The sequence below is a fragment of the Ictidomys tridecemlineatus genome, chromosome 2 (assembly GCF_052094955.1).
Source record: "Ictidomys tridecemlineatus isolate mIctTri1 chromosome 2, mIctTri1.hap1, whole genome shotgun sequence".
Classification (NCBI taxonomy): domain Eukaryota; kingdom Metazoa; phylum Chordata; class Mammalia; order Rodentia; family Sciuridae; genus Ictidomys; species Ictidomys tridecemlineatus.
Genome location: NC_135478.1, coordinates 6,659,017 through 6,686,095, shown reverse-complemented (window position 1 = coordinate 6,686,095; position 27,079 = coordinate 6,659,017). Strand labels below are relative to the sequence as shown.

At 40.1% G+C, this 27,079-nt stretch overlaps 2 protein-coding genes and 1 non-coding gene across 3 annotated transcripts; 1 reads left to right on the top strand and 2 right to left on the bottom strand.

The window, feature by feature from the left end:
- Positions 1–6,631: 6,631 nt before the first annotated feature.
- Positions 6,632–7,579, bottom strand: LOC106145474 (olfactory receptor 7E24-like). The gene has a single exon (XM_013366056.3). It carries the CDS (start codon positions 7,517–7,519, stop codon positions 6,632–6,634), a length of 888 nt encoding a protein of 295 aa, XP_013221510.4. The 5' UTR covers positions 7,520–7,579.
- A 14,155-nt stretch (positions 7,580–21,734) lies between these two features.
- LOC144370752 (olfactory receptor 7E24-like) lies at positions 21,735–26,870 on the bottom strand. Its single transcript, XM_078031810.1, has 2 exons — positions 26,842–26,870; positions 21,735–22,677 (listed from the first exon to the last, which is right to left on the bottom strand). Exons 1-2 carry the CDS (start codon positions 26,868–26,870, stop codon positions 21,735–21,737), a joined length of 972 nt encoding a protein of 323 aa, XP_077887936.1.
- On the top strand, positions 24,564–24,665 carry LOC144375524 (U6 spliceosomal RNA). Its single transcript, XR_013435593.1, has one exon. It is a non-coding gene; the product is annotated as a U6 spliceosomal RNA (small nuclear RNA).
- Positions 26,871–27,079: the final 209 nt, after the last annotated feature.

The following is a 27,079-nucleotide window of genomic DNA, read 5'->3' as shown; positions in this document are numbered from 1 at the left end:
ATAAAGAATGTTCCATAATGTCTTGGTTGGGGATAGGAGACTGATTTCCAATGGAAAACAAATGCATGTTGAAATTTGCTATTATTGACCTATATTTGTGTCCCTATAAGAGCAGACAATATCACCTACATCTTCTCAATCCTAATATGTATCAGTAAAATGAAGCATCAGCCTGAGTAGTAATATGCTGTCCTTGAATACCCCTGAGAAATTTTATCTTGTGCAGGGAATACGTTTCCCTCTGGCTGCAGCAGAAGAGCTCGTGCCTGGGCTGGAGTCAGGAAGGTAGCATTTCAGACCCACATCCCACCTGCCAGTGTGTGCACAGTGTGCGAATCTCTCCTCCTCTCCCTGCTCACGGCTTAAGGGAAATATAGATTATAACACCATCTCCACAACATGTGCAGCATCAAAGGAAATGTGGAACTCAATAAATATTTGGTCACTATGATTTCAATAAACAAAGTCCATGATTAGGTAACTATCAGCATTATGGAGGAAAGCCATGGTCAAGGGTGATGAAGGCTGGAGTAAGGTGAAACTCTGACACGTGCCTCGTGGAAGGCTGCAGTGTTAAGTGCCCTTCAGCTTCTGCCTCATTGCCACTCTTCAAATCCAGAAAGATTTCCATCATGATTTGTGAAACTTTTTCTACTGTGGATGACATTAAAGAAAACTAACTGTTCCCTATGTCAAAAACATGGAGAGAGAAAGACACTATTTCAACTTCCATGGACACTGCTAAAAGGAATGAATGTTCAGACAGGAGGCCACAAGTCTGATCATCCATATTCATTTGGACAATTTTGGACAGAAAGGAAGCGTGGGTTTAATGTCCAACAGACCTGCTCTAGATGCCTCCCATGCCAAGCAGAACATGGACCTGGATGTAAGAAATAGGGAAAAGAAAACTGTTCTAAGATGCACAGCACATGTATCTGTAAGGGCAAACGTAAAGTGTCCCATCCAGAAATAGGAAAAAAGTCACTTTAGACCACTGAATGCATTAGTTGAGTGGCATGAAGATCAACCTAGTCATGCTAACAGTAACAATAATGCCTAGAATTTTTTGCCCAGATTTTATTCACATATCTCATATTATACAGAGAATAGCACTAAGTATCTATCTATCTTTACTCATTGCAGTTGCAATCAGTGGGAAATCAGCTCAGATGGCAAGGCTGACTCTAGACCCCCATGGAACTAGGGACTACCGTACAGACATAGAGATTGGGAATGACAGACTCTAAAATGGATCAATAATTTTTTTTTTTAAATTTCTCACTTAACAGTTTTCAGCCTACGTCCACAGATCTTAACCACTGGTAAATCTCAGGTACATTTTATAACACTTTCCAGTTTTTTGAGTGGGAATGAAATGGAGACCTAACATTAGGTTTCCTCTGAGATTGAGAGGACTGTTTTCATGCGTGGAAGAGCATGTGGTGAGCTCAAGGAGGCTATAGAGGGAGGCTAGGAGCATGATTTATGATGCTGAATGATCATGAGCCTCCCCTACTGTGACCTCTCCTGTGACTTGTGGCTGTTCCTCCATAGTGTATGCAGCAAGCGCCCCCATTGCTCTGCCCTGTGATTCCCCAGGAATCCCACAGGAAGAGCACCATGGGCCAGGCTCTCTTTCTTCAGGACAGGGACGAGGAATGGCTAGTGGGCTTGCTGATGTAACAGCCTGCCAGGATTCTCCCATGATGCCCTGTGTCCATGGTCAGAGAGCCCAATGCAACCAGGCTGCTGTCTCCTAGCAAACAAGAACAAGTTGCATAATTATAAAGTTCTTTTTTTTACTGTAATAGAATAATAAATGAGGCATGCATAATCAGAGTAGGACACACAAAAAGTGAGAGAGATAACACAATATCTGTTCCTCAGCCCCTGAGCCTCGAAACCCTGAGTGACAGTTCATGATGCTCTGGCTTCTGTCATCCCCTCATCATCCTTATCAAGACCACCACAGGTCTTTCCTAGCGCTTAGGAAACATAGTTGAAGGACCAATTGTTTTTATTGTTTTTATTCCTATTGTTTTTATTTCCAATAGGAAATAAAAACAGCATGGGTGGAGAGCACATTTTAAATAAGATATATGACATCCCATCAAAAGTAATTTTAAAAAATCACAAATACCATACATGAAACTTGACCTCCTGAAATCCCCTCATCTGGGAATTCCAACTTGGATGTTAGTTCTTCTGATACAGAAGCAGTACTTGCAATTCCAAGCCTCTCAGTGCACTTTCAGGGTTATGCTGCTTCAATGCTGGGTAATAATAAGGACTGCACATGCCAAGACCCACCCATACCTGGTGCCCAACAAAGGCTCAGACTCTGTGCCCAGCATTCTCAGGAATATGCTGTCAGCTGGGAGCTTCCTGATGCAGAACCACAGCAGACAGCCACGCAGCTCACTGGACAAGAACTATCAATGAAAGGGCTGCAGGCACAGGATGACTGTGGATTAATATACAACCTTGGAGGCTCTATGCACAGAGCTCATTATTGAACTAATTGGTCCATGCAATGCCCATCTCTAAGGACTTCCCAATACTAATGCAGAAAGATGAAGAAGAGAAAATGAAGTTCCACTTAAGATTTGGACCCTAGCTGTAATTTGGAATAACCTTGCATAATTAATTACTTCTTTTATTTTATGTTTCTTAACCACTTCTATTTTTTTTTCTTTTTTTAAAAATTTGTTCTAACTGGTTATACATGAAAGCAGAATGCATTTCAGTTAATTCATTGTACACAAATGCAGCACAACTTCTCATTTCTCTAGCTGTACATGATGCAGAATCACACAACTCATGCAATCATACATGTATATAGGGTAATAATGTCCATCTCATTCCTCCATCCTTCCCACCCTTCTCCCTTACTCCCCTATGCCCAGTTCAAAGGTACTCCATTTTTCTCTACCCAACACCCACTATGAATTAGCTTCTGCAGATCAGAGAAAGCATCCAGCCTTTGGTTTTTTTGAGATTGGCTTATTTCACTTCACGTGATATTCTCTAGCTCCTGGTTAGACTGAATAATATTTCATTGTGTATATACCACATTTTCTTTATCCATTCATCTGTTGAAGGGCATCTGGATTGTTTCCATAGTTTAGCTATTGTGAATTCAGCTGCTATAAACATTGATGAGGCTGTGTTTCTGTATTATGCTGATTTCAGGTCCTTTGGGTATAGACAAAGGAGTGGGAGAGCTGGGTAAAATGAAGGTTCCACATCAAAAACTTACTACCACCCCCCAAAAATCAATAAATGGACTAAGGAACTGAACAGACACTTTATGAATAGAGCTGCTATAAACATTGATGTGGCTGTGTCTCTGTAGTATGCTGATTTCAGGTACTTCGGATATAGACCTAGGAGTGGGGCAGCTGGGTCAAATGGTGGTTCCACACCCAAAACTTAACACCAAAAAAAAAAATCAATAAATGAACTAAGGAACTGAACAGATACTTCACAGAAGATATACAATTGATAAACTAATATATGAAAAAAAATGTTCAACGTTTCTAGCATTTAGTGAAATACAAATCAAAAGTACTCTAAGATTTCATCTCACTCCAGTCAGAATGGCAATTATGAAGAGCCATGTGCCTCAAGTCCACACAGCATTTCAAATATGGCTTCAGTTATTCAATCTGAATACCTAGCCCAGTTTACATGAACACCTGTGTTTATTACTGTTCTCTAAAATAAAATTGTGTGATACTTATGCCGTGGAAAGACTTTGCATGTGAATTCAAACAATCTACAAATAGAGGAATGTGGGGGGAAAAGGCTCACTTATACATTGCTGATGGGACTGCATATTGGTGCCACCACTCTGGAAAGCAGAATGGAGATTTCTTAGAAAAAGTGGAATGGAACCACTTCTCTGTTTTTTTTTTCTTTTTTTTATTGTTTTTTTTTTTTGAGAGAGAGAGAGAAAGAGAGAGAGTTAGTTTTAATATTTATTTTTCAGTTTTTGGTGGACACAACAACTTTATTTTATGTGGTGCTGAGGATCGAACCCAGCGCCCTGTGCATGCCAGGAAAGCATGTTACCGCTTGATCCACATCCCCAGCCCACTTCTCTGCTTTTTAAGTTCTATTTTTACTAGATTATAATATAAATAAGAAAAAATAGATTGACAATCAGTGGGTCTACTACCCAGAAGGATTGTCAAAGGACTCTACAGCATTGGAATGATGGGGAACTCTGAAGTGTGTCTCAGACCAAGCTCTAAGGGCCTCTCAATTCCCTCTGTTCCTGCTTCATGTTTCCTAGGTTCATGAACGTCTCTGCTATTGATGTTGAGTAATTGAATGTTGTAGATTCTGTTGAGAGAAAGTTTGGGGCTTCTGTTTCCATGACACAGACACAAACCAGAGCTGCTCAATATCATCTTCTGCTCTTAGGACATATTTTAGTAGATTGAAGGTACAGACAGGAGAGCACCACTGTGTTGAAACCCTCTTGAGCAAGGCCAGGACCTGTGAATGTAGCAAAGGTCTATTCGATGTTTAACAACATAGTTTTAATTTTTATCTCTCTGTGCCTAATATGGTAGAGGCTCTGGGGAATCAGAAATGATGGAGAGATCATTTTTCAACTAACATATAGCATATACATATGAAAGGGAATAAGAGGCGGTACCATTACAGAAATATGAAAATAGTAACAGGTCACAGGATAATTCATTTGAATAATACAGATTGACATTTTCATATTTATAATAACTAATTTTCTTTTGCCCATATGTTGTACATTCATCACATATCAATCACACAGGAAGAAACAATTTCTGTTTAATCCGAGTTCAATGATGTTGTATCAACTAGAAATCAACATGGAGGACATTACTGAGTATCATAGACACTAGCACCTGTGTCCACCAACAGCAGCCAAAGTGAAGTTGTGAGACTCTGGGTCTGATGCACTCATCTTTTTCAGTGTTTTGCAACAATCAGAAAGTTTTCAGCAGAATAAAGAGGTCTTAGTTAGAGCAACATCTCTGGCACATTCCTAACCCTTTAAAGTCCCTGAGTAGTAATGAAATCCAGACCTACTTTGCTCCTATTTGATGGAGAGGGTTAATTATAATATACAGGTGGATGTAAGAGCTGCAGGTATGACCTGGAGTTGGGGATACAGGGGACCTTTGTCTTGTCTCAGCCATTCTTGTAGAAATAATGCAACTGATGCCTTTGTCCTGGAATCTACAAGAAATCCCAAAGGAAGGGCAAAAGAAAACTGGTCCCATCCTAGAGTGACGGGAAACTGAAACACATGATTGTTTTATGGAGGGGACAACCTGTCAGCAGTGGGTTGCACAAATGCCATATGCCTCAAATCCACACAGTGTTTCAAACATGGCTGCAGTTATCCAATCTGAATACCTAGCCCAAGTTACATGCACAGCTGTGCTCATTTCTGTTTTCTAAAATAAAATTGGGTGATACTTATGCTGTGGTAAGACTTTGCACGTGAATTCAAACAATCTAATAGATAGCTTAACACCTGGCATTCAGAATCCTCAACAAAAAATCATCCTCTTCTTCATTCACATTCTCATCATCTCCTTCACAAACCATCTGGAGTGTTGAGGACACAGTTTAAAGGGATGCCTTTTCTCCCCTTGTGGATGACAGTGTGTGGCAGGAAGAGTCAGGTGGCAGTTAAAGAGGACTCCTCATAAGCCTTCTGTTGTGCTCACCACAACAAAGCACATGAACTCACAGTTTCATCCCTGACAATGTGCACCACATTCTCCCATCTGGATAAAGTGCATGCTCCTCCTGGTGGTGAAGAAATAATGCTAGGCAATGTCCTTCCTCCACCCTTCCCTTCCACAGCAGCTCCTGATTCACACGGGGGCTCTGCTGACTTAGAACTAAGGAGGGCGGGTCCAAAGCCCCCGACTCCCTGGTGCCCAGTGGCCCTGACTTCAGCCTCCAGATGTCAACACACACTCAGTTAGGTGCTTCCTGATGCTGACATCCACAGCAGGAAGAGATGCATAATGGCACCCACTGCACTGGGGTCCTCAAGCTGAGGGGCTGGAGGCACAGGCTGGTTGTTGACTACTGTGTGACTTTGGTGGCTCAGTGCATAAGGCTCCTAGTGTACCAAGTAGCTGAAGCACATCAGCAACTCTTAAGAGCTTCCTAATATTAATGATGGAGAAGACGAGCAGAAAATGAGCATCTACCAATGTTTACCAGTTTATCTCTACTAAGGAAGAGGCTCTTCTCTACTATGAATTTTTTATTTCCTAAAAAAAATTAGCTTTATATTACTATAGTTGCAGTAAATTAAGTTAGATTTTTTTCTTTTAACCATTCTCAAGTATTATGATAAGCATCATTGATCACATAGATGTTTTTTAGAAATATTCATCATCACCATCTCAAAAATCTTTCATTATTTCAAATTGATCCTTTGTTCCAAATATGAAGAACTCCAAAACAGTCTTTCCCATCATTGGCTGGAGGCATTGCACTTAATGTGGTATTAAACCCATTAATGTTCCTGAAGAGGCAGATTAACTGATCTTGATAATTAGTTATAATGAATTTTCCAACACACATCGCAACTGGACACCACAGGGTCTGAGATTTAGGCCATCCTGCTGGGCAGCCTCCTCAGGGCACCTTTAATGTCCCTGTTCCTCAGGCTGTAGATGAAGGGGTTCAGCATGGGGGTGACCACAGTGTACATCACAGAGGCCACTGCAATCTTCCTGGGAGAATGTGATGCAGCTGACCCAAGGTACACTCCAAAGCCTGTGCCTATAAATAAGCCAACAACTGCCAGGTGAGAGCCACAGGTGGAGAAGGCTTTGTACTTCCCCCCTGAGGATGGGATCCTCAGAATGGTGGAAACAATTTTATAGTAAGAGAAAAAGATCCCTGAGATGGGGAAAAGGCCATAAAATGCTCCCAGAAAATATTTGACAATGTTATTAGAGAAGGTGTCAGAACAGGAGAGATTCAGAATTTGAGAAGGGTCACAGAAGAAACTGGAAATTTCCATCCTCTTGAAGTTGGTAATTTTTAAGATCATGAAATTGTGCATCTGGGAGTCCAAAAGGCTGAACAAAAATGAAACCAAAGTTAGGAAACCACAGAGACGAGGATTCATCATGACCAAATAGTGTAGGGGGTGACAGATGGCTACAAACCGATCATAGGCCATCACACTCAGAAGCATATAATCCATACATCCAAAAATGGTAAAAACAGACATCTGTGTCAGGCAGCCCACAAAGGAGATGTCTCTGCTGTGAGTTTGGATGCCCACAATCATGTTTGGGACTGTGGTGGAGATGAAACCAATGTCAGCCAAGGACAGGTTGGAGAGGAAGAAGTACATGGGGGTGTGGAGGTGGGGGTCAGAGCTGACTGCCAAGATGATGAGCAGGTTCCCAAGAACTGTGACCAGGTACATGCACAGGAACAGTCCAAAGAGGAGGGGCTGCAGGTCTGGATCCTCTGAGATTTCCATTAGATAGAATTCTGATATGTGAGTTAAATTTTGTGCTTTTGTGTTGCTTGGACACCTTTTGAAAAGCAAAGAGTGTAAGAAAAAAAAAGAAAACCATCAGCAGGCTCCTCTCGCTCTGCATGCATTTGGATTCAGGTATTCACTAGGAAGCTGCTCACACTGGAGATCCACACGCCCTCAACATAGGTCCCAGTCCTCAGTCACCCAGGCTTGCACATTTTTTCACTGTTGCTATCCACATCATTCACCCCTCTCTCCACACCCTATTTCAGACATTTAACTGATCAATGTTAAAAGCTCAGGAGCAGAAAGAGGAGGTTCATGATTACAGTGAATTATATCCTACCATTTAAGGTATGACAATCATTTCAAAATTGTTGTTCATCTCTCCATATAACACAAATAAGAATTTCTATATAATATATCAGCAGGGATATGGGTGTGATCTCCAAAGAACAATGCATGTCAAAATTTACTCTATAAGAGCTACATTTACTTACCAATTTAAAAAATCATAATCATTATAGTTATACTTAATAGTTGGATTTGGGTTTTTTCCATATTATTATGAGTGTATTATAGTTGTACATAATGGTGAGATTTATTGTTACATATTCATACATGCACAAAATATAATGGTACAATTTGGCCAATGTCATTCCCTAGTATTTCTCTTTACACTCCTATCCTCCCTCCCACAGTCCTTTCCTCTGCCATACCAATCTCCCTTTGATTTTTAAAGAGCATTATAGTTATACATACTAGTTGTGTTTATCCCAATATTATCATATGCCCATGAAGGAGAACCAGATGTGTAGACTCAAAAGGGTGTTGGTATGCATATTGGCTACTTACCAGATGGCCAAATGTGTTGCATGTTTACTGTATTAAGTTTCCTTTTTCCTCCAATAGACCAAAATATAGCAATCTTTAGGGTACAGAAACAGACATTGGAGTTCCCCATAGGAAAAGTTTCCCTAGCAGCTGCTAGAACAGTCCCTCAGTCCTTCACAGGTACATCTCCTCTGCTTCCTCACAAGACAAAGCCACAAGGTCCTAGTTCCCCAGCAGTCATTTCTTAATAAGCTCACCAGACACCTTGCATTCTTAGGATGGAAGGGGGTTGCCTGGGGTGCCAGAGCTGCCAAGAAGACTAGGGTGGGATCCCAGGTGGGTTACCAATTTGTTACCAAAAGCTTCAACTTGTCCCCAATACCAATTCAATATTAAAACCAGGGTTTTGAGAAAACAATAAGGATCATTGTTTGCTAGTAAAGAAGAAACACGGAGGAATCTTGTCCTAGAGACTGTGCTTCTCACCTACATCAAGGTCACCAAACACTGCTGACCTTGACGTATTTTCTGCATAATGACACCTAAATAAGTCTTATCTGGTTTATAGGATATGTCCATGTTGCTCAGGTAGAAAAGAAAGTGTTTTCATTTGAGTCATAAAAGCAACACTTTACTTGATTTCACAGCCCTGCCAGTGTGTGCACAGTGTGAGAATCACTCCACTTCTCCTGGCTTCGACTGCTTAAGGAGAGAGGGAGAGCAACACCCAGCTCCAAAACATGTTCAGCACCAAAGCGAATTTGGAACTCGATAACTGATTGGTCATTGTCACGTTAAATTAAAAGTGTATGATTAGGGAAATGCCAACAGTATTGAGGAAAGAAAATGTCAACAGACCCCAGAGACACCACAGTGGGAAACACTGACATGTGCCTCAGTAGAAGGCTTGGGTTTCAGGGGATCCCTCAGGTCCTACCACATTTTGCTATTTTTTACTTTAGAAAATCTATGTCATGAGTGCTCAAACTCGACTAAGTTATAGAGAATTAAATAAAAACAAAAGGTTCCTATGTCCATGACAAGGACACAGAACGGTAGTGATTAACTTGCCATGATTTTCATGGGGCATTGCTTCAAAGAATGAAATTACAGACTGGAAGCAAGAAGTCCATGAATCCAAATTAATTTGGGCCATTTTGGGAAAGAAAGATCAGATGAATTCAATGGGGAACAGATCTGTTTTAGATGCTCCCTGTGCCAAGACAAGCATGGGCCCCAGCGAGTCACAAATAGAAAGAGGGACACCTTCCCAAATACACAGCACAGATTTGTGGAGCATCAAAAATAAAATATCCGAACCAGAAATAGAAAAATTGTAACTTTGAGTAGGGGATGAATTATTTGAGTTGCATGAAGATTAACCTAATCACTACTAACAGTAACAATAATATCTAGATCTTATTTTGCTCAGAAATTTTTCAGAAATCCTGTATTATTCCTGTAAGATTCGATGTATCTATTTCATCCTTAGTCAATGCAGTTGTATCAGACATAAACCAACTCAGATATCAATGCTGAATCCAGACACTAGTGACTTGCTCCTTCACGGACACAATAAGGGGGACTGAAAGACTAAGACCCATTTGCTGTGTGTTTTTGTTTTCTTCCATGCAACATGAAGTTCTCTACCTATGTCCTAAGGTTTTAAATATAAGGTATGCATTTGAGTTCTTTCCATTGATGTAAGAATAAACTAAAATAAAGACATAATATTAAGTTTGTTTTAAGATTAGAGGGCTGTTTTCAAGCATGAAAGGTCATATGGTAAGGTCCAAGGAGGTCCTGGAAGGGGCCCAATAGCGTGACCTGTGCTGAATGATCATCAGCCTCCCCTACTGTGACCCCTCCTGTGACCTGTGGTTGTTCTTCCATAGTGCATACAGCAGGCGCCTGCCTGCTCTGCCCTTGATCACCAGGAATCCAGCAAGAAACTGCACCATGGGCAACGCTCTCTTTCTGCAGTGACAGGGAAGAGGAATGGCTCTTGGCTTATTGATGGGACAGCCTGCCAGGATTCTCCTGTGATGCCCTGTTTCCACGGTCAGACAGCCCAGTGTAAAAAGGCTGCAGTCTTTCCTACCTAACAAACAAGAGAAAGTGGCATAAATATAATGTTCCTTTTTTACTGTAAAATAATGATAAAAGGGGCATGCATTTTCAGAGTTTGACAATGCACAAGAAATGTAACCCATGATAGAGAACACGTTGCTCACTTCCTGAGCCTGGGAAGCTCTGAGCGTCAGTCCCTGGTGCTCTGGTTTCTGGCATCGTCCTCCTCATTTTTATTACCACCAGAGTCTTTTCATGGTGCTTAGGAAATATTTTTTTCTATTCATTCTTTCTGTTTTCTTTTTATTTTTTAGTACCAGAAATTGAACTCAGAGGTGCCTAGTCACAGAACCATATTCTTAGCTCTTTTCATTTTTTGAGACAGGACCTCCCTAAGTTGATTAGGGCCTTACTAAGTTGCTGAGGCTGGCCTTGAACTTGTGAACCTCCACTTCAGCCTCCCAAACCACCAGGATTACATACACACACCACTGCACCAGGCTAGTGAACACTTCTTAGGACACATTTTGTACTCTATGGGAAACAGAAGCAGTGTGAATGGAGAGCACATTTTAAATAAGATATCTAATACCCTAGCAAAAATAAAAACATAAACTTTTCAAACAGGATTCATGAAAATTGACATACTGAAGACTCCCATCTGAATACTCAAAGTGTGATGTTTGTCCTTCTGATAGAGGAAAAATACTTTCCATCTTTCTTCCAGGGTCCCAAGGCTCCATCTGCACCTACTGGGTTATACTGCTTCTCTGCTGGCTCATGACAAAGAAGTGCACATGCCAAGACCCACCCATACCTGGTGCCCAACATAGGCTCAGACTCTGTGCCCAGAATTCCCATGAACATGCTGTCAGCTGGGAGCTTCCTGATGCAGAACCACAGCAGGGGACACAGCCACGCAGCTCACTGGACAAGAACCATCCACTGAAGGGCTCCAAGCTCAGGCTGACTGTGGACTAATATAGGACCTTGGAAGCTCAATGCACAGAGCTCATTATTGAACTAATTGGTCCATGCAGTGCCATCTCTAAGGACTTCTCAACATTAATTCAGGAAGATGAAGAAAAAAAAAATGAAGGTCCACTTAAGATTTGGACTCTAGCTATAATTGAAAGGGAATGTGTGTCCTCAATTTACTGCTCTCACTTCTGTGTTTTAAAGACAATCAGCTTTTAATGTCTATTCTCAGTACAAATATGCAAAATAAATACAAACAACAAAACATTGCTATTGGAACCTAATGAGCATATGCTTAAATTACATTAAATTTCATTGATTTTTTTTTTAATGAAGCATTCAGTCATTTAAAAAATAGTGGTTCTCCTGCTCAGGACAGTTGTCAAAGGACTCTTCAGCATTGGAATGGTGAGAAACTCTAAAGTGTGTCTCAGAACAAGCTCTAGGGTCTCCTCTCACTCCCCTCTGTTCCTACTTTACTTTTCTTAGGCTCATGGACATGTCTGCCATTGTTCTTGTGTAACTGAAGTCTGTAGATGCTGTTAAGGAGAAGTGTAGGACTCGTGTTTCAGTGACCAGACACAAACAAGACCTGTTCAGTCAGTGAAAACCAGCAAAGGGAGGATCTACACTAAAGGGACATTCAACCAAAGGAGAAACTAAGTCAAATTAAAAGCCAGAAATAAATCAAAATGACAGGGAATACAAAACATATCACAATAATAACCTTGAATGTCAATGGCCTAAATTCATCAATCAAAAGTTATAGATTGGCAGATTGGATTAAAAAGCAAGGCCCAACAATATGCTAATGGGCAAAGACATTTGCAGGCTGAAGGTGAAAGAATGGGGGAAAATCTTATCACCCATATGGATTGCATATACAAGCAGGGGTTTCCATTTTCATCTCAGATAAAGTAGAGTTCAAACCAAAGATATCAGAAGAAACAAAGAAGGACATTTCATACTTCTTAAGGGAAGTATATATAAGCAGGACATACAATTATAAATAGTTGTGCCCCAAACAATGGAACATCTATGTACATTAAACAAACCCTTCTCAATTTCAAGAGTCAAATAGAGTACAGCACAGCAATACTGGGTGAATTTAACACAAATCTCCCATAACTGGACAGATCTTCCAAACAAAAACTAAATAAGGAAACTATAGAACTAAATAATATAATCAATAATTCAGACTTGACATATATAATCCATCAATAAATGTATATGCTTTCTTCTCAGAAGCATGACTCTTTCTCTAAAATAGACCACATCTTATGCCACAAAGCAACTCTTAGTAAATACATACAGAGAGAGAGAGAGAGAGAGAGAGAGAGAGAGAGAGAGAGAGAGAGAGAGAGATAGTGAGAGAGAGAGAGAGAGAGAGAGAGAGAGAGAGAGAGAGAGAGAGATAATACACTACATTCTATCAGACCAGAATGGAATGAAATTAGAAATCAATGATAAAATAAAAAAATATAAGCTACTGTAATAAATGGAGACTAAATAATACACTATTGAATGACGAATGGATAGTAGAAGAAATCAAGGATGAAATAAAATTCTTACAAGTAAATGAGAACACTGACACAAATTTATCACAATCTCTGGGACAGAGAAGGCAGTAGTGAGAGGAAAGTTTATTGCATTGAGTGCACTCATTAAAAGAATAAAAAGTTAACAAATAAATGACTAAAACTACAACTCAAAGCCCTTGGGAAAAAAGATGAAGAAGAAATCAACACCAACAGCAGTAGAAGACTGGAAATAATTAAATTCAGAGCTGAAATCAATGAAATCAAAACAATTGAAAACACTGACAAAAAAAGTTGGTTCTTTGAAAAAAATAAAGGAAATGGACAAACCACTGGTGATTCTAACAAACAGAAAGAGAGAGAAAACTCAAATTACTAAAATGCAAGATGAAGAAGAAAACATCAAATCAGTCATGTCTGAAATACAGAAGATAATTAGAAACTATTTTGAAAATTTATATTCCAAGAAATTAGAAAATATCAAAGACATTAAAATATTTCTAGACAAATTATCTACCCAAACTGAAAGAGGAAGTCATACATGATTTAAAGAGATCAAGTTCAAGTAATGAAATAGAAAATGTCATTAAGAACCTATCAACCAAGTAAAGACAAGGACCAGATGGATTCTTTTTTAATGTTGTAACAGTCATATTTGTAACATAGTTTTACTGCCTTGGTTAATTGTATTGTTAACCTACTATAGATGAAATTATTTAACATAGAACAGTGATTTCAAGTTTTCAATTTTTTTGAATATTTATTTTTTTGTTTTGGGTGGACACAATATCTATTTTATTATTATTAATTTTATTTTATTTTTTATTGATTTTAAAAAATAAATGACAGTGGAAAGCATTACAATTCTTATTACATATATATATATATATATATATATATATATATATATATATATATATAGCACAGTTTTTCATATCTCTGGTTGTATACAAAGTATGTTGACACCAATTCATGTCTTCATACATGTACTTTGGATAATGATGGCCATCACATTCCACCATCTTTGCTAATCCCCTGACACCTCCCTTTCCCTCCTACCACTCTGCCCTATCTAGAATTCTAGATAGGACCATATCTGCTTTGCAGACTCCTCAGTGCTCCATTAATGTCCCTGTTCCTCAGGCTGTAGATGAAGGGGTTCAGCATGAAGGTGATCACAGTGTACATCACTGAGGCCACTGCACAATTTTTGGGAGAATGTGACAGAGCTGAACCAATGTATTTGTCAATGCCTGTTCCATAAAATAAACAAACTCTGCCAGGTGAGAGCCACAGAAGTCTTTGTACTTCCCTCCTAAGGACGGGATCCTCAGAATGGAGGACATAATATTAGTAAAAGAAAAGGTTCCTGGAAGGGCCATATTTGGCAACAAAAAATACTTGAATATGTTATCAGAGAAGGTGTCAGAACAGGAAAGATGAAAAAGTTGAGAAGGGTCACAGAAAAAATTAGAAATTTTCACATCCTTGAAGCTGGTAATTTGTAAGATCATCAAATTGTGCAGCTGAGAGTCCAAGAGAATCAGCAAAAAAGACATCAAAATTGAGAGGCCACAGAGGTGAGAGTTTAAAATAATTGGGTAATGCAGAGAGTGAGAGATGGCCACAAACTGGTCATAGGCCATAAGAGTTAGAAGAATATAATTAATACATCCAAAAAAGGGAAAAGAGACATCTGCATCAAGCAGCCCACATAGGAGACAACATCCCTGTGAGTGTGAATATTCACCAGCAACTTTGGGATCTTGGTGGAGATGAAACCAAAGTTAGTGAGGGACAGGTTGGAGAGGAAGAAGTACATGGGGGTGTGGAGGTGGGGCTCAGAGCTGATGGCCAGGATGATGAGCAGGTTCCCCAGCACTGTGACCAGGTACATGGACAGGAACAGTCCAAAGAAGATGAGTTGAAGGTCTAGGTCAACTGAGAGACCTATGGGGTGGAATTCTGGGATGCATGTTAGGTTTTGTACTTCTTTATGTCTCAGATAATCTTTTCAGAAAGCAATGAGAGTGAGAAAAAAACCACATCAGCAGGCCTCCCTGATTCTGTGTGCATTTGAGTTCAAGTAAGCACCGCAAAGCTGCTCACACTAGAGATCCACATACCCTCAACATAGTTCTCACTAGTGCAACACTCAATCTTGCACATTCTTTCACTATAGCTCTCTCCATCATTCACCCTCTTTCCATTCCCTATTTGAAGACATTGAACTGAGCAAAGTTAGAAGCCCAGGAGCAGAAGAGAGAAGTTCAAGAAGATAATAAAATATAGCCTATGGTTTAAAGGAAAACAGAGAATAAGAAATGACCATTCTATTAAGAAAAAGAAATCTTCATAAAAGTTAATTAAGAACCAGGACAATTTACCTCATTTTGGTCTAAGTACCAAAAAAAACTTCTTTAACTTATTCTATTTAAGACACCATTGGGTCTCCATTCTCTGACAACTGAATTGAGGATGATGAGCTACAGACACAAAGAAGGTTAGGAGCCAGTTCTCTTGAAAGGGTTTCATCATTCATTGATTTTTCTCACTTCCCTCCTCTGTGAGTTTTAGCTTGCTGTTCAAAAATTATGTAATATGAAACAAATATCCTTGTCTTTGGCACAATTCGAATGTCAATAAATATGATTGAATTAAATGCACATGATCAATAGTAACACTGATTACTAATGTGGCAAAAGTAGACAATATTACAATTACAAATGATAGTAAATACTTTTGAATAGCTTAATTTTATTCAGGCTTTTTTTTCCATTCATACAATATCAGGAAAATATCTGGTATATAAAACAACACTTTGTGGTTTTTCTCCCTCTGTTCTGTTAAAAACTGCTTCAGGGTTTTTGATCTCAGCCCATCAAGTTCAAAGTTCAACATTTGAGCACCATGGGAAGTCCTAAAGCTCTCTCTTATTTCCGACCATCTTATTTCCACTTTATGGATATCTTGGTCATTCCTTATATGTGGATTGCAGTTCTCTGTCTTAAGTCACATGATGAAAGTGCTGGTTTGTTATGTCAGTTCTCACTGGGATTGTAGAAAACAATTCATAAAAGGACAGTACAGGAAATAAGGTAAACACTTCCTTGCAATTTTAAAATTTTAAATATAAGAAAATAAATATCCATCTTGGTTCTCATAAGAAATTATATTTTCCCTTTCCAATTGAATATCTACTGGTTGTGTCTCATTTATTACCATATCCACTTGTGGATATTTTAGTATATCCATATAATGTGACATCAGATCAATACCAATTTAATCAACATATCTGCATGTGAAGTTCAGGGGTTCTTTCTTACACTAGAGTTGGAAACCAATGTCGAACAACATCCTGGCACATAGAACAGGCTCCCTGAATATTACCTATTCTTATTGTCAATACCCACTACCTATATTAAAGCATAAGAATTTGATAATACTTGTCTCAGGACTAACCTTGAATAGAAATTGTACAATTATCTAAGAAACTTGAGCCTTAGTATTTCTTCCTGATTCCATTCTCCTACAAACCTGTCTCCCAAACATAATTATTATTATGAATTGGGAAAGTGTAATTTTCTGCCTGTGTTTTCTATGTCAGTATTCATTTACACGTCCATCAAGTTTTTCATTAAAATCCACCTATAGAAAGTGTAGTCTACAACGCAATACCCATTGCCCCCCTAAATTAACATGAAGTCTTAATTCCATCTGTGAAGTATATTCATAGACTTCAAAGGCTCTATTGAATTCAAAGTATCACCTGAAGAATGGCTATTCTCTACATGATAACACCTGAAAAATTTGTCTTGCATAAAGGATAATATTTCCACTTGGCTCCAGTAGAGGAGATGGTGCCCTGGGCTGGGTCGGAAAGGCCACAGCTCAGTCCCACCACAAGGACCTGCCAATGTGTGCTCAGTGTGTGAATCTCTCCACCTCCCTCGCTCACTGCTTAATGAAAAATAGGGAAAATCACACCCATCTCCAAAACACGGGGCGACAAAGACAAGGCAGGAAGGTAATAAATTTGGTCATTGTGATTTTAATTTTAAGAATTCCATGATTAGAGAAATACCAAAGTTAGGGAGGAAAGCTGTTTTCAGGTGACACTGGAACCTTGAAGGATGTGGAATCTGACCTGTGCCTCAGTTGAAGGCTCAAGCTGTAGGTGCCCCTTATGTTTCTGCTTCATTTCCTTTTAAACTCATGAAGATCTGTGTCATGATCCCATACAAGTTGACTATTATAAATGATATTACAAAATAATAAGGGGGGCCTATAACTGTGATAGAGACATAGAAAGACACTTTAAAGTTTTCATTGTTTCCACAGGGCATGGCTTAAAGAATGAACACACAGACAGGAATCAATAACTCCATTAATCCAAATTGATTTTGGCCAATTAAGTTAAGGAAAATGGGAGAGGGGCGGGTTTCAATGCTCCACCGACTTGCTCTTGCTGCCTCCCTGTGCCAAGCAAAGCAGGGGCACGGGAGTCAGAATAGAAGGAAGGAGATGTTTTCCCCCAGTACAGCACACATGCATCTCCAGTATCAATTTAATCCTTATTTAATGTTTAATCCTTACTCACTGCAGAGGTGTCAACTAGAAATCAACTCAGATGACAATGGTGAATCCAGACACTAGTGACCTGCCCAACTTCACAGAGACAGTAAGTGGGACTGGCAGACTCTGAGACCCATCCACCACATGATTTCATTCTTCCCCACCCAACAGGAAGTTTTCAGCATAGGTCCAGAGGTCTTAACGGCTGGCAAACAAATCAGGTACATTTGTGAAACCTTCCCAGTTTCATGAATGAAATAACTACCTGACCATAAGTTTTCTTGAGTGTGAGAAAACTTTTTAAAAGCATGGAGGAGCATGTGGTGTCCACCAAGAAGGTTCTGGAGGAGGCCCGAGAGCCTGATCTATGCTGAATTGATCACTCCCATACAGTGACCTCTCCTGTGACCTGTGGCTGTTCTTACATGATGCATGAAGTAGGTGCCCCCACTGCTCTGCCCTGTGGTCCCCAGGAATCCCAAGTGGAAGAGCAACACTCTATCTGCAGTGACAGGGAAGATAAATGGCAGGTCAGCCTGCTGATGGGATAGACTGCCGCGGTTCTCCTGTGATGTCCTGTGTCCATGTTCAGACAGCCCAGTGCAAACAGGCTGCACCCTTTCCCACCTAACAATGACGTACAAGTTGCAGAAGTAAAACATGTTTTTTCCCTTTTCTATATAATAATGATAATGTGGACACATGTAACGAAATGAGATGGTGCACATGAAATAAGACGGAGCACGCTGCTCAGCACTTGAGCCTGGGAAAATCGGCACATCAGTTCATGATCTAGTCTCCTGTCAGCCCATTCATCATCCTTATCATCACTACATAGTCCTTTCCTAGAGTTTAGGAAACACTACTGAACACTGTGCTGTTGTGGGTGAGATTTCTGTGTGAATCAGAACCAGTGTGGGTGGGAGAGCACAGTTTGAATAAGATTTCTCATCTCCCACCTGAAACAAAAGCTTGAATCCCACAACCCCAAGTTGAAGCTGCATGCTGGTGTCCTCCCATGTGGATACTCTTGTGGTGAGTGACCTCATGTGAGGTAACACTACTTCCCCAGTCCTTCCCACATAAAAGGCCCCCTCTGCACTTACTGGGTCACACTACCTCCCTGCAGGGTCATGACCAAGAAGTGCTGATCCTAAGACCCTACCAAGTGTGGAGGCCAGGGAAGGAGCAACTGTGTCCAGAGGAACAGATCATGTGCTCAGGAGCTTCCTGATGCAGACACCCCAGGAGGAGGCACAGCCATGCAGCTCACTGGACAAGAATCCTCAATGGAAGGGCAGCAGGCACAGGCTGATTTTCAACTATGATATGACCTTGGAAGATCAATACACAGAGCTCTTAATTAAACTAATTGGTCCAAGAATTCCCCATCTATAAGGAGTTCCAATCATTAATGAGGAATGCAAAGAAAATATATGTCCACATGAGTTTCAGACCCTAACACTATTGAGGAGCTAAGCTGCAGATTCAGTTTACTTCTTTCATTTCTACAATTTTAAAGATATATATTTAACATCCATTCTTATTAGAATAAAATATAAATAACAAAAATTTGCTAGGGGAACCTGAATAAGTGTACTCTTCAGTGGCATTTACTTGGTCATTATGGTTTTTCTGTGTTTTTTTTTTTTTTAAATTAAGCATTCAGTCTTCAGTTATGTAGTGGGTATAATGATCAACAAATTGTCAAAGGACACTGTAGACTTAGAATGATGTGAAACACTCAAGAGTATCTCAGACCAAGTTCTAAGTGTCTCCTGTCACTTCCCTTTGTTCTTACTTTGGTTGTCCTAGGCTCATGGACACCTCTGCCATTGTTGAAGGTTGTAGATGTTCACAAAGGGAGGTATGGGCCCTGTGTAAGGGAAACACAAACAGGAGCTGCTCAATCTTGTCTCTGACTCTGGAGGACATTCCTGAGTAGAATGAAGATACAGACAGGAGAGAACCTGTGTGTTGAAAGACCACTGAGCAAAGCCAACCTGTTTGTAGAGCAATGGCCTATTCAATATTTAACACATTTTCTAATATATATATATATATATATAATTAAAAAATATAATTATAATATATATATACTGTGCCTAAAATGTTGTGAGTTCTTGGATATCAGAAAAGAAAGACAGTTGGTCATTCCACCCCAGATATACAGCACGAACTTACATAGGCGAGTATGAAAATATAACATCATAGAAATGTCAAAATAATAATTTCATGTCAAAAAACATTTCCGTTGAAGTAGGAAGTTTAGCCTTTCCATAGGAATAATAACTATCTGACATTTTGTCCATATTTTCACCTTCGTCAAATATCAGTCACATAGGTAATACATATTTTCAGTTTAATGTGGATTCAATGGCATTATACCAGCTAGGAACCACCTTGGATGACATTGCTTATTTTCATAGACACTAACAACCTGCCAGGTATTCAAGAAAGAACCAGCTGAGACAACAGAAGCCAAAATTAAATTTTAAGTCTCTGGATCTGATGCACTAATCTCTTCACTGTTTTCCCCAAATCAGAGTGTTTTTAGCAGAACCCAGAGGTCTTAGCTGCAGGCACGTATTGAATACAGTCTTAATCCTGTCAAAGCCCATGAGTGGTAATGAAATCCTGATCTGTTCTTGGTCTCCTCTTTAAATTGAGTGAGATGATTATCCGCACGCAGGAGGATGTGGCACCTGCAAGCGTGTCCCAGAGAGGGGGACACAGGGAGGTCTGTGTTGCATTATCTGTGCCCACTTGATCTTAGATCTTTGTCTTATATCAGCCATTCTTCCATAGCTGGTGCAACTGATGCCACTGGCTGCTCTGACCTGGAATCCACCAGAAAACCCACAGGGAAGTGCACAGAAACACAGGGTCCGCTCCTGGACTGACAAGACTGTAAGACACAGGTTGATTGTGGAGGGAACAACCTGCCAGCACTGTCCTGCCAAGATGCCACGTGCCTCAAACCCACAGTGCATTTCAAACATAGCCTCAGTGAGTTGATCTAAATACTTAGCGCACATTACTAAAAACTCTAATACTCTCGATTCTGTGAAATAAAATATCATGGCACTTAGAACTTGGTGAAGATTTTCAGACAAATTTAAACAATCTGCAAATAGCTCACACTTCAGGCACTCAGAGATCTCTCATTGAAGGATCATATGTTTGTATGCTATCCTCATCCAGGTCCACCTCCCCCTCCTCACCCTCATAGACATCTCTCAGTGCTGAGGACAGTGTAAAGAGCACATTCCCTCCATGTGGATGACAGTGTGTGGTAAGAAGGACCTGTGTGGGAGGAAAGGAAAACTGTAGTGACATTGCTGCCATGCTCATCACCACTGTGGATGTCACACACGTGTCTCGACTCTCAGTCCCCATGACACACTGTGCAGTGCTCTCCCTCTCTGCAGCCACACTGCATGTTGGTCCTTCCTCCATCCTCACCTCCCTCAGCAGTTACCTATTTACACTGGCTCAGGTGGTCATGACTAAGGAGACTGGATTCCACATGGCTGGTACCCAGGAGCCTCCCACCTCATCTTTAGGGCTGACATCTGTGCACACTCAGGTAGGGGCTTCCTAATAGACATAACCAGGGTGAGAAGAAACACAGTGTGGGGCACACTGACTGGAGCCATCAAACTGAAATGCTGGAGGCACAGATTGCACATTGACTATGGTGTGACCTTGGAGGCTCAAAGAATAGAACTCCTGACTGGCCAATAGGTGAGCACATCACAAACTAAGGACTTCCTAACAGCAATGGTGGAAGAATAAGGGTAGAAAATGAACATCAACTGTTGTTTTTCAGTAATTCTTTGCAAAAAAAAATTCCATTTTCACTCTTGGATTCTTTAATTATTTTTTAAACATAGTAGCTTCCCAAGAACATTTTCTTTATAGCATTTTAAAATTATAAATATTTGACATTAAACAAAGAGCATAGTTTAATGGCATTAAATACAGACTTTGCTGTGATACAATAACCGTCATCCATCTCAAGCATTCTTCATATTACCAATATTAATCCTTGTTCCCAGAAGGAACACTTCCCAAATTTGCCACCCAACATAGTCTGCACCATTCTACTATGGGACTCTATGGAAATTAACACATAAGGGGCATATTGACAGGGCCAGGTATTTAGCTTTACTGCATTTTCCCATACACATTGCAACCACATGCCACAGGGACAAAGATCAGACTGTCCACCTCTGCAGCCTACTCAAGGCACTTTTAATGTCCCTGTTCCTAAGGCTGTAGATGAAGGGGTTCAGCATGGGGGTGACCACAGTGTACATTACAGAGGCTGCTGCACCATTTCTGGGAGAATGTGATGCAGCTGAACCAAGATACACTGCAGATCCTGTTCCTAAAAATAAACAAACACCTGCCAGGTGAGAGCCACAGGTGGAGAAGGCTTTGTACTTCCCACCTAAAGAGGGGATTCTCAGAAGAGAGGACATAATTTTATAGTAAGAGAAAAGGATTCCTGAGATGGGAAGAAAGCCATATACAGCAACAAGAAAATACTTGCCAATGTTATTAGAGTAGGTGTCAGTGCAGGAAAGATTCAGAAGTACAGAAGGGTCACAGAAGAAACTGGAAATTTCCACATTCTTGAAGTTGGTAATTTGTAAGATCATCAAATTGTGCAGCTGAGAGTCCAAGAGACTCAACAAAAATGACACCAAAATTGAGAAGCCACAGAGGCGAGGGTTCATAATGACTGTATAATGCAGGGGGTGACAGATGGCCACAAACCTGTCATAGGCCATGACAGTCAGAAGCATATAATCCATACAAACAAAAATGGCAAAAAGAGACATCTGTGTCATGCATCCTACATAGGAAATAAGTTCATTGTGAGTTTGAATGTTTACAATCATGTTAGGGACTGTGGTGGAGATGGCACCAATGTCAGTGAGGGCCAGGTTGGAGAGGAAGAAGTACATGGGGGTGTGGAGGTGGGGGTCAGAGCTGATGGCCAGGATGATGAGCAGGTTCCCAAGCACTGTGACCAGGTACATGGACAGGAACAGTCCAAAGAGGACAGGCTGCAGGTCTGGGTCCTCTGAGAAGCTCAGGAGTTGGAATTCAGAGACAGGTGTTACGTTTTGTGCTAGTATACTGCTTGAACACCTTTTGAAAAAAGAAAGTAGGTGTTAAAAAAATATGTATACAGGCACCTCTTATTCTGTAAGCATTTGAATTTAAGTATGTACAAGGAAGCTGCTCACACTTTAGGTCCATACTCCTTCAACAACAGTTATCAGTAGTCAGACACCCAGTCTTTACATACTCTTTAATTCTTTCTCCATTATTCACCCCTCTTTACATACTCACATTTGCAGCATTTTCATAAGCAAATTAGAAATCCAGGAGCAGAGGAGAAAAGAAGTTCATGATGACAATGAAGTATAGCATACTGTTTAAGAAAAATCAGGTAATAAGTAATGACTTTCCTGTAAGATAAACTAGGAAGCAGCTGATATACCTCATTTGGCTTTAAGGCCTTGGAACAAATTCTTTTGACAAGAATTTTCTGACTATGTAACGACTGCTTTTCCTGACAATTAAATCAAGGAGGATGCATCATAACCAGAAAGCAGTATGATCCATTTTCTGCAAGGGGTCTCATCATTCGTTGATCTTCTCATTTGCCTCCATTGTACATATTTCTCTTTAAAAATTATATAACATGATATAAGAAACCTTGCTATTGGTAAGCTTCAGATTTGATAAACATGATTGAGTCAGTGCACGTAATCAATAATAGCATTAACCACATATGTTGCACTGGTGTGCAGTGTACCTGTCAAAAAATTTTAAATCCTTGTGTCTAAAATCTCATTTGAGTAGTTTTATTTCACGCAGGCTTATTGTGTCAACCAATACAATATCAGCAAAGCACCTGTTATATAAAATGGCACTTAACTTTTTTCTTTTTCTTGATCCTGTACTTCCTCTAGCCTTCCAAAACTACTTCATGGTTTTATGATCTCAATCCATCAAGTTTATTGTTTATAATCTAAGAAAAAAGAAAGTCCTTAAACTCAAGTTTTATTTCCAATCTTCTTATTTCTTCATGGACTTTCTGGTCAGTCATTCCTGACACCTTGATTTCAATTCTCTTATTTAGGCTACATGAAGTTCACTTGGGTTCATTTTCATTTTTCACCATGATTGAATTGGATACAGCACAAAACAGAATACAATAATGAATAATAAAACAACTTCTTCAAAACTTTCTCAACTGTAAATTGGGGTAATATTTCCAACCTTGTATGGTTCTCATCAGGAAATTACTTTAAGAAATCATTTAAGTTGCATAACGTAAATAATTCTCTCCCACTATTAAGTGACCCTGTGTATATCTTAGAATATCTATGCACAGTGATGTCAGACCAACACCAACTGTATCTCAATGTCCACATGTGAAGTTCTCCACGGTCCTTTCTTATACCAGATTTGATATCCATTGTCTAACAACATCCTGACATAGAACGTGCTCCATGAGTATTATCTACTCTGCTTGTCTATAATACCCATTACCTATATTAAAATATGTTAATCTGATAATACTTGTGCCAGGACTAACATTGGCAAGAGATCTGAATCATTATATAACAAATTTGAATTTTGGTATCTCTGCCTGATTCCATTCTCCTGCAAACCTGTCTCCCAGACACATTACTGTCATGAAATAGGAAGATGTAATTTTCTGTTGGTATTTTCATTCCAGGGTTATATACCATAAAATTTCCTTTACAAAATTGCTTTAAAAGTACCTAAAATACTCATCTAAGTTTTCTGCAAAAAATACCTATTGCCCATGAAAATATACCAGGTTACTTTAACCTGAGGTGATAATTCCTCTGTGAAGTACATTTCTCTTATTCAGGTTTTATCTGATGCAAAGTGCTACCTGAAGAAAGGACACTGTCATTTAGTTGGAGAGTTTATTAATATGGCAATGATTTCAAAATATTCCTGCCAATTGATTCATCACTCAAATAAGAATATGCTTGCTTTAGCAACACATATATTAAATTGGAATATAACAGAGAAGATTAGCATGGCCCCTGCTCAAGGATGACATGCTAATTCATGAAGTTTTCCATATTAAAAAAGAAAAGAATGTTCCATTATGTCTTGGTTGGGGACAGAAGTCTGATTTACAATGGGAAAAAATGCATGTTGAAATATGCTATTCATGACTTATTTTTGTGTCTCTATTAGAGCAGACAATATCACCTACATCTTCTCAATCCTGATATGTATCAGCAAAATGAAGCATCAGCCCAAGTAGTAATATGCTGTCCTTGAAGACTCCTGAAGAAATATAACTTGTGCAGGGAACATTGTTTCCCTCTGGCTGCAGCGGAAGAGCTGGTGCCCTGGGCTGGAGTCAGGAAGGCAGCATTTCAGACCCACATCCCACCTGTCAGTGTGCGCACAGTGTGCGAATCTCTCCTCCTCTCCCTGCTCACTGCTTAAGGGAAACACAGATTATAACACCATCTCCACAACATGTGCAGCATCAAAGGGAAATTTGAAACTCAATAAATATTGGGTCACTAGGATTTCAATAAACAAATTCCATGATTAGGTAACTATCGGCATTATGGAGAAAAGCCACAGTCAAGGGCATTGAGGCTGGAATGAGGTGAATCTCTGACCTGTGCCTCATGGAAGGCTCCAGTGTTTAGTGCCTTCAGCTTCTGCCTCATTGCCACTCTTCAAATCCATGAAGATTTCCATCATGATTTCTGAAACTTTTTCTATTGTGGATGATATTAAATAAAACTAAATGGTCCCTGTGTCCAAAACATGGACAGAGAAAGACACTATTTTAACTTCCATGGGCACTGCTAAAAGGAATGAAGGTTCAGACAGGAGGCCACAAGTCTGTCCATCCATATTCATTTGGTCAATTTAGGACAGAAAGGATGGGTGGGTTTAATGTCCAACAGACCTGCTCTAGATGCCTCCTGTGCCAAGCAGAGCATGGACCTGGAGTGTAAGAAACAGGAAAAAGAAAACTGTTCTAAAATGCACAGCACATGTATCTGTAAGGGCAAAAGTAAAGTGTCCCATCCAGAAACAGAAAAACGGTCACTTCAGACCACTGAATGCATCTGCTGAGTGGCATGAGGATCAACCTAGTGTGCTAACAGTAACAATAATGTCTAGAAATTTTTGCCCAGAGTTTACTCACATATATCATAGTATACACAGAATAGCACCAAGTATCTATTTATCTTTTATATATATATATATATATATATATATATATTTTAACTTTCCCACTTAACAGTTTTCAGCCTAAGTCCACAGATCTCAACCACTGGTAAATCTCAGGTACATTTTACAACTCTTTCCAGTTTTTTGAGTGGGAATGAAATCAAGACCTAATATTAGGTTTCCTCTGAGATTGAGAGGGCTGTTTTCATGCGTGGAAGAGCATGTGGTGAGCTCAAGGAGGCTATGGAGGGAGGCCAGGAGCATGATCTATGCTGAATGGCCATGAGCCTCTCTTACTGATCTCTCCTGTGACCTGTGGCTGTTCTTCCATTGTGCATGCAGCAGACACACACACACACACACACACACACACACACACACACACACTCACAGCTCTGCCCTGTGATCCCCAGGAATCCCACAGGAAAAGCACCGAGAGCAAGGCTCCCTTTCTGCACTGACAGGGAAGAGAAATGGCTGGTGGGCTTGCTGATGGGACAGCCTGCCAGGGTTCTCCTGTGATGGCCTGTGTCCATGGCCAGACAGCCCAGTGCAAATAAGGCTGCATCTTTTCCTATCTAGCAAAGGAGTAAAATTTACATACGTAAAACACAATTCTTCCTTTTCTATGTAATAATGATGAAGTGTATATACATAACTAAAGTGAGATGGTGCACATGAAATGATATAGAACAAGTTCCTCAGCACCTGAGCCTGGGAAGCCCTGCACCTCAGTTCATGGTGCTCTGGCTTCTGTCATCCTCATCATCACCCGTATCACATCCCTAGTCCTTTTTAAGAGCTTAGGAAACACTTCTGAAGAACTCATTTTGTACTATTGTGGGTGAGATTTCTGCGTGAATTAGGACCAGTGTGGGTAGAGAGCACATTTTGAATTTCTGATCTCCCCACCGGAGACAAAAGCTTGAACCCCACAACCCCAAGGTTGAAGCTGCATGCTGCTGTCCTCCCATGTGGCTACTCTGTGGTGAGTGTCCCTATGCTGAGGTAACACTACCCAACAGTCCTTCCCACTTCCATGGACCACTCTGTACTTACTGGGTTACGCTGCTTCCCTGCAGGGTCATGACCAAAAAGTGCTGACCCTGAGACCCTACCAAGTGTGGAGCCCAGGGAAGGAGCAACTGTGTCCACAGGAACAGATCATGTGCTCAGGAGCTTCCTGATGCAGACACCCCAGGAGGAGGCATGGCCATGCAGCTCACTGGACAAGAACCATCAACTGAAGGACGACAAGCACATTCTGAGTGCGGACTATATATGACCTTGGAAGATC

Coding starts and splice junctions, on each gene's coding strand:
- LOC106145474 (XM_013366056.3), bottom strand. CDS start 7,519: ATGGAAATCTCAGAGGATCCAGACCTGCAGCCCCTCCTCTTTGGACTG.
- LOC144370752 (XM_078031810.1), bottom strand. CDS start 26,870: ATGACCCTGCAGGGAAGCAGCGTAACCCA. Junction 22,678..26,841: donor CAGGGAAGCAGCGTAACCCA/GTAAGTACAGAG, acceptor TTTTTTCAAAAG/GTGTTCAAGCAGTATACTAG.